This window comes from Dromiciops gliroides, chromosome 4, assembly GCF_019393635.1.
Source record: "Dromiciops gliroides isolate mDroGli1 chromosome 4, mDroGli1.pri, whole genome shotgun sequence".
NCBI classification, from domain to species: domain Eukaryota; kingdom Metazoa; phylum Chordata; class Mammalia; order Microbiotheria; family Microbiotheriidae; genus Dromiciops; species Dromiciops gliroides.
The window spans coordinates 216776307-216784863 of NC_057864.1; the positions used below are offsets into that span (position 1 = coordinate 216776307).

Below are 8557 nucleotides of genomic sequence, written 5' to 3' on the forward strand. Positions count from 1 at the left end.
TCTTGGTCCTCTTCAAAAATGGAGGACAAACAAGATACGACCAATAAAAGGAGAGTTTCAGGAAGTTATAAAAAGATGGCATTACCTCTTAATGCAAGCATAAAGCACAAGGAAACTGCAGCCTAATCTACCCACCACATTTCTTATACCAAAGAAATAGCTTTTAAAAGCCTCCAGAGTCCATTCAAAACTCAGAGGCAATTTTCATAAGAATGTCAATTTTAAAATTAAATATACTAAAGAAGTGTGCTGACATTACAATACCTATAAAGGAAAGAACTTCTGCACTAGGCACTGAGAATCAACTTAATGATCTCAGAAATCTTTTCTATACATCTTAGAGTCTCAATTCTTGAAACTTCCAATATTCTTCCTTAAATTATAGTATTATTCAAATGGTTTTAAATAATTATTACCTTGTAGTTTTACTTAACTTTTCATATGGCTGTATATTGTCTCTCCAGCATAATTAAGGCCTAGCACCCTTTCATTTCTATCTGGCCTCCCCCACAGACTGAAGCACAGTCAATCAACAAGCATTTATCAGGGGCAGCTAGGTGATGTAGTGGATAAAGCACCGGCCCTGGATTCAGGAGGACCTGAGTTCAAAGCTGGCCTCAGACACTTGACACTTACTAGCTGTGTGACCCTGGGCAAGTCACTTAACCCTCATTGCCCTGCAAAAAAACAAACAAAAAAAAAAAACACACAAGCATTTTTCAAGTCTTTACTATGTGCCAGGCACTTTGCTTTGCCATATAAGTATTTCGAGTTAAGCTTAGAGTATAAGAAAACAACAGAAAACTTCAATGTTGTTTTTTTCCTGATAGTGATGGCCAACACTAGTCAAAAATTAAGAATAAATATCTGAATTTGGTCAATGATTTTTTTAGTTTGGGAAAAAAACACGATAATATCGAGGACTAGATATACTTAACTCCTGTAAAAAATCATTACCTTCTTTTTTCAGGAAAAAAAAATATTTCACTTAGTTTCACATGCATTCCTAAGGGTACTAACTAAATTCTCTACAAAGGTGCAACTACCAGCACCTGATATCAGCCTGCTCCTTCCTTACCTCTAAAAATAAAATGAAAACATTAACATATTATGTCATGTTTTCACAGAAATAGCATTTCATAGGTATCTAAATCAGCCTAAAAGGAAATGTTAAAAGTAGCCTTACTGCAACAAGTGCTGTAAATGAAAGATGAACAGAATAAAAAATCTGGAGGTGGAGGTAGAGGTGGAGGTAGAGAAGCAGCATGGCAGAGACATTTGACACTAATGACCAACCCCCTTCCTCAGAGGTACTCTCTCTTCTCTAGGCTTTTATTACACTATCCTTGGGTTCCCCTTAAAGAATAAAAGGTATAGAAAACAAGCTTTTTGGCATAGGCTAAAAGAAAACTACCTGTGGAAAGAGAAGACATGGGTTCAAATTTTGCCTCTAAGGCTTACTACTTATTAACTTTGACACTGGGCAAGTGGATTAACCTCCCTGGGACTCAGTTTCTTCACATGTAAAATGAGAGAGGTTGGACTAGATTTTTTTCCAGCTATGATCCCATGATCCATCTATATATAACCATCAGCATTCTTATTAAAATACCAGCTTTAGAATTCTACAAGGTGATAATGAGAGGAAAAAATGTGCGCATTCATTTCTGAACTCACAAACACTTTAACATCAGGTTTTCCCACTTTTGTAGCTAGACAAAATGTATCCATCCCATGAGAGTTTGGTGATAGTGAAAAGCCCTTCAATAAAAAAGCGGAAAAAAAATTAACAGTACAAAATGTTTGATATTTCTGTAAGATCCATTTATTCCTACACTAAATTTAGCTTTTAAATATCAACCAATCTAAGGGGTGAGGGGGGTGAGGGAAGAGATGAAGATGTCCCAGGAAAACAGGAGAAAAAAGTTCAACCAATATTTCATTCTGTGAGGAGTTATTTTTCATAAATATCTAATTTCTCAGTAGAAATAACAGAAGCAATTTGCAATTTTTCCCTAACCCAAGCCACATGGCTCAATGTAAGGCAGGAGCCTTAATAGAGCACTGCTAGCCAACATAACATTAGGGTTACATTTGACTATTGCCAGGGTGAAGATAACCACTATCAGTGGCTACATGTCTTGGCAGAAGAGATCCATTATGCTATACATGTTACATGATTAGTTCCCTCACTGTTCCTAAAAGGGCTCCCTCCAATACACTACACCCTGAGACACTTTTGAGGATCTCTTTCCTCAATGAACATAAAGCTGACAGTCTTACCAAATTTGTCAAAAAAGAGCTGGCATCTTCCCTTCACCCACCTCAAGCTAAATTTAGGGTTCCTGTAGCTACTTTCTCAACCCAATACTTAAACTTGTACCTCCCTACCCAACTCTCACCTTTAAAAATGCAATCGACAATATGAATTGGTATAGCCAATACAACATGACTATAAAGTAATGGCTTCTTTAATGTCTACTTTATGGAATTTGTTCTACTACTTTCATAGTTACTGTTCACACAGGTATGTCTGTCAGGTTAAATTTAAGAGGTCAGGGATCAGATCTACATCCCACCAGACATGACCTGTGTGGCCTTGGGTAAGTTACTTCCCCTTTCTGGGTCCTGAAAAATGAAAAGGGCTGGACTAGGTATCAACTTTAAATCCATTATCCTATGATAAAGAAGTGCAGGTAGGTACTTAATGAAAGTTTGTGATAAGTATGATGATCAACTAACCATGGTAAAAGATGCTTTGTGGCATGATGGAATAGTCTGGTCAGTATTCCTGGAACCATACTGATTGCTTATGGTTGTCTGTCTAAGGAAACTTTCTCAAGTAACATCCCCCTAAATGGCTGGTCAATGAGAAGCCATTTTTGATTCTATAATTACTCCAAAAGGAGTACAACAAAATTCCAGTGTAAACTATTTTCACAGCCAGTCTTCCAAATACGGACTTATCTTCTTCCTAAACTATTCTTTACAGTAAGGTATTCAGAACTACAGGACTTTTGTTTTTCTTTTTAGTGTTCTGTAAAGAGCTTATTAAGGAATTTTGTTTTTCCCAATTTAGTATTTTAGTTTTTAAAAGTCAAAGTTAAAATAAATCACTCATCACTTTGGGCCAGTTGAAGCACTGAACTTAGAGCAGCAACTACATTTTACAACAAAACTAGTCATTATGAAAAGACTTTTCTACCATACTAAAAACAAGATGTGATGCTTTTTCAGAAAAGAGCAGGGTACAGAAAGATTATTTTTTAAGAAATTAGATGTATTTGATTTACAAAATATTGCTATTCAACCACTCCCGGCACCTACAAGAGTTATGAAGCCTTTTGATGGTCTCAAGGATATACATTACTCCAAAGAATATCCATAAATTCATTATGATCTGTTCATTTATACTTCAATTTTTTTTGGGGGGGGGGATTATACAAGAACATCTCGACTTATTTCACAAATAAAAGTCACCAAAATACGAAAATTACTAATGACTGGCTAAATCTGAATTTTTCCTATGTAATTTTATACCTATTTGTTGTTGTTTTAAAGGAAATACTATAAATTTTACCTGTAGTGAAATCAGATTTAAATAAATGGGAAAAGATGTTGGGAAATGGGTAGTCCAACTCATTTTTTTGTTGTTGTTATCATGGTAAGAACCATGGGCATGTGCAATGAAGATGAGTATCAGATAGAAGGGTACTAACTGGTTAACCTATCTTCTTGCCCACAGGAAGCCTCCCAAAGTCACTGCCAAGACAAGCAGTTTCTTTTCTCTCTACCCTAAATACTAGCCTGGCCCTCCCAAACCACCAAATTACCTAATTCACTCTCTCCAATTTCCTGCCATGTAAAATATGGAAAGTCTGAAGTTATGACAAGTTACTTAAAATGTTAAAATTGATTGGGTCTTGAAAGCAAAGAGACTGCATGGCATGGTGGATATAGAGAAGCCAGGAATGCAGGGGTTCAAGAACCACCTGGGACATACTGGCTGGAGCAAGTCTCTTAACCTCTCAGTGTTCTGTGCAAGTTGCAGAAGTATAGACCTGCATTGGCATAAAAGTTCCCTATAGCAAGGAAATCGCAGGTCCTATATTTAGCTAGAAAACAAAAATTCATCTCACTAATTACCACCTCTGGCAGTAATTCTGACCATTTTCTTTCTTTTTTTTTTCTTTCTTTTTTTTTAGTGAGGCAATTGGGGTTAAGTGACTTGCCCAGGGTCACACAGCTAGTACGTGTTAGGTGTCTGAGGCTGGATTTGAACTCAGGTCCTCCTGAATCCAGGGCCGGTGCTCTATCCACTGCGCCACCTAGCTGCCCCCTGACCATTTTCCATAACTTAAATTTACTAGTGGCCCCACATGATTACCATACAATATTTACGTTTTTTCCATTTCAGTCTTCAAGTAAAAAGTAGACTAACCATCTAATTATAAGCATTAGTTTACAATTTCACCCTTCTCAAAGTCAGAATGGCATTGAATATGTTCCTTGAACTGCATACAAAATGGTAACCACAAATAAAGTACACTTCTCTCTACATTAATTCTAACTTAACTTTATTAGTCACCTGAAAAAAACCTTGGTTTTTAGGTTGGACTTTCTTTTAAAATACACTAGAGCTTAAAGCACCATTTGCTTACTATGAGTAGAATATATGCAACATGTGGCTGGTAGGTAGGGTATAACAGCACTAAAACCTAGGAGACTCCCCTGGGTCTTCACAGGGACTAAACTGAGTTCCCCCTGGAGGGAAAAATTACAACAGTTTAAGGGAGTGAGTGCAATGGACATTTATTTACCCGGTCCTTCATCCTCCAACTCTGGGCCAAGGATTTGGAGCCTTCAATCTTCTCGCAGTGCCTCTTCTTCATGAATGTCAAAGGCAGATTCCAGTCGGTCAGGTCGGACTCGTCCTCCTCCCCAAGCCCGAGAAGAGGCGACTGCAGCATCTCGGACTCCATGAGGGTGGGAGGAGGTGGGGGAGTCCTGGGCAGCAAACGCTCGAGAACCTCCAGCCTTAAAGAGTTGTGGGCACCAGAAAGGAAGAAATAAGGGATGACGGGGGAGGGCAGAGAGGATCGCTGCGGCCGTCCCAATATGGGGTGGGGGAGGCTATCAAAGCTCCCAATGCTTATCGCCGCGTGGTAATAGCAAGAACCCCGGGGCAAGGGGGAGGTGCACACACCGGGCCCGCGCAGACCCACGCCCCCGGACTTCAGGCCACACCGGCTTCTTCGCGGGCTACCGGATCGGGCCCCGGGCTGGCTGAAAATGGAGCTGTCAAAAGCGTGGGTGCCCTCGGGCCTCCGATGACCCTGCTCTGGGCCACCGCGATCGGACCGGCCTCCAGCCGATGCCGAGGAGGCGGGCGGGAAGGTCGCAAGCTATCGCTGGTTGCGGCCCGCCAGCCAGGCGGGTGGAAGATCCGAGCGGAGGCTAGGCTGGGGGGAAGGGGGCACGGGCAGCGTCCTCAGGTTGCCTCTCAGCCCTGCGGACCCCGCACTCTCCAGAGCAGCTGCAGCTGAAGCCAAGATCGGCCCATAGTGTCCGCCTGTGGGAAGCTTTCGTCTAGTCTGCCCCGGGCTCCCGAGGCCTGGCCCGTCCCCGCCCAAGGGCCCCTGCGGCTGTCTTAGACCTCAGGGCTGGGATCTGGGAAACGCCTGGCACGGGACCCTCCCGAGCGATTGGGAAAGAAATCGTTGGTTAAGAAATTTCCCTTCTACGTCCAGAGACACAGAGAGAAACTCCGCTCACCAGCACACCAAGGGGGACGCCATATTGCTAAGGCCCACAATGCATAGCGATCTACGGAACCCCCAGAAGCCCAAACTTTCTCAGGAAATTCCTGGAGCTGTCCGCCTGAGCAGTAGGGAGGGAAAGATCTCTACTACTGCTATTCATCCCCTCAGTGATCAAGGGAAAAGTAGAATGACATTTCTTTGTTCTCATGCTTTTTCTTGGGGGGCTGAGGATGGAAAAGTTAATGATGACCATATTTCTCCAAATTTTACAAAAAGTATTCGTAAAGCGACAGCTCTTTCTTGTTCTTGGGAGATACCAGGAGTTCCTTTTTAAAGGATCCTACTCTTTGTGAAAGTTTTATCTTGAGGGTTAGCATGATGAAAGAAAATCAAGGCAAATTTCTGTGATGATTTACTAGTGATGTCTGTAAACCCTGGAACAATTTATTTTATTTCCCTGGGCAAGTTTCTTGATCTAAAAAGATAATCTAGTGGAGAGGGATTTTTGTGACCAGAAAAATCCTGTTATCAATCCAGTCCCACCCCAACCCAGGAGATCACTATAAAGACCTAGAATGGTTCCTTTGCATATAAAGGAGCCTGCAACCTTAAGTGAGGCTGGACTCAAAAAATAATCCCCCACTAATCTCTTTTCTCCACACACTCTTCAACTTGGATTTGATGGCTCTGGAGGGAAAGTTTTCTCTCTATGTTTCAAAACTTTTACTTCCTCTCCCTTCTTTTTTTTTTTCAGGGCAATGAGAGTTAAGTGACTTGCCCAGGGTCACTAGTAAGTATCAAGTGTTTGAGGTTGGATTTGAACTGAGGTGGTCCTGAATCCAGGGTTGGTGCTTTATCCACTACACCACCTAGCTGCCCCCTCTCTCTGTCTTTCAACCAAGCCAGTCAAATCTAGTAGCATTTATTAAGCACTTATTATGCATGTGTATGGGGAGTGGAGGAGCCCACCAATGGGAAAGGGGAAAAAAGTCTTTGCCTTTAAGGATAGAGTGCTAAAGCTGAAGTTAGGAAGACTCATCTTCAAATATGGCCTCATTCACTTACTGTGTGACCCTGGGCAAGTCCCTTACTCCTGCTTTCCTCAATTCCTCATCTGTAAAATGAGCTGGTGAAGGAAATAGCAAACCACTCCAGTATCTTTGCCAAGAAAAGCCCAAATGAGAGCACAAAGAGTATGAGGCAGAAATAGAGCTCAGGTCTTCCTGATTCCAAGTCCATAGCTCTATCAACTGAGCTACCTAGCTGTAAGTAAAAAAAATGTGATTGGTAGTGTCAAAGGCTGCAGAGAGGTCAAGAAGTATGAGGATTGGGAAAAAGACTGTTAACCTTGTCCATACAAGGTTAACATAGGTGGACTTGAGTCAGTTTAGATTCTGAGAATGGGGTCTGGAAAGTACCCAGCCCCCAGTCCCTGTTATAGTCAGATTATTCTGTTCAGGTTTTATTCCATTGCTAACAACAGAAATCAAGTATTTTGCCTTACTGAACCTGATGTACCCTGGTACCCCTTTCCCCCCCTTACTTACATTCCAAACCCCCAGTTCTTGTTATGGGTTAGTTATGCTGTTGCTATGACCAGGAAGGAGATGTTTCCTGTTAGTACAGATACACCCAAATCTTACCTCTCCCTTTTTGCATTCGTAACTCCCCTCTGGTACCAGCTCCTGGTACCATCACTCCCTTCTTCCCCGTTGCTCCTCCTTACCTGGGTGGAGTGGTTTGGAGTGGTTACACCTCTCCCATGGTTTCACCCTTTCCCCCTCCCCTTTCCCCCTTGTTCTTGGAACGTGTACCTGTATCTTGATCACGAGCTAAACACACACCCTGGGTGAGACAGGATTGGATGGTAGATTGTCAGCTCACCCTGTGCACGAGGGGCCCCCCAAAAAAAATTTCTATAAAAACCCAACTCATAAGCCCATTATTGCGGACTTCATCTCTGGCATGAGGTCGTTCTCATGAGAATGTAATAAATTTGCCTCTGCTTGACTTGGTGGTCTCCTCAAGTTATTTGGATAAACAGGGCAATTTTGTCTCAAACAACCTGGAAATTAAGGAAACAATCAATATAGGATAAATAAGGTATTTAATCGGGGCAGAGGAACTATAGCTCTTTCCAAAGCTCAGAAACTAGGAATACCCAGAGTTGGGAAGAGAGGACAGGGTTTTTACGGGGTAACAGAACAAAAAGGGAACCAAAAGATTGCTCCAGAGCACAACTACTTAATGTAAATGAAACTTTAACAAAAGAAACAATAGAACTGCTCCGAAGTATAGGAGGTACTGACTCTGAATAGAAACTATTTAATGTAGATGGACTCTTTTTACATAATAACATAAAGTCCTGGGAGTGAGGTGGGGAACATTGGGAGGGGATAAGTTGCTTGGGGGAAGGTCCATAAATCCATCAAGAGTCTGGAACTGACAAAGACAGTCAGCCCCAGGCAATTCATCTGCCTGGGTAGGGGGACTGGGTGGGGAATCAGTCAGCTCTCAGTGAATTTGTAGTTCTCAAGCCATTACATTTGGGAATTAAAAGATCTTCAATAACTTTGGAGAGGACAGTTTCAGTTGGATAATGAATTTGTGATCCAGACTTCAAAGGGTTTAGCAGAGAGTGAGAGGAGAGAAAATAGAGGTACGTTCTGTTGTAGAGAAGAAAGAACATTGAGACCCTGAAGTCCCAGAGCTATGAGTTGCCTTGGCTATATACCTCTACATGATGTGCCTCACTACAAATAGTGTGTGCAACAGTGGGAAAGTACATCCTAAAT

The 8557-nt window shown here is 41.8% G+C and overlaps 1 protein-coding gene across 3 annotated transcripts in view; it reads right to left on the reverse strand.

Annotated features, from left to right (window-relative positions):
• The window catches only part of RPTOR (regulatory associated protein of MTOR complex 1), a 505620-nt gene extending 499813 nt beyond the window's left edge, over positions 1-5807 (reverse strand). For all 3 annotated transcript variants that reach the window (XM_044002818.1, XM_044002819.1, XM_044002817.1), the window contains exon 1: positions 4821-5807. In XM_044002818.1, coding sequence (XP_043858753.1) covers positions 4821-4982 — 162 coding nt within the window. In that variant the 5' untranslated portion in view covers positions 4983-5807. The remainder of the gene's footprint in view (positions 1-4820) is intronic.
• Between the last annotated feature and the right edge of the window lie 2750 nt (positions 5808-8557).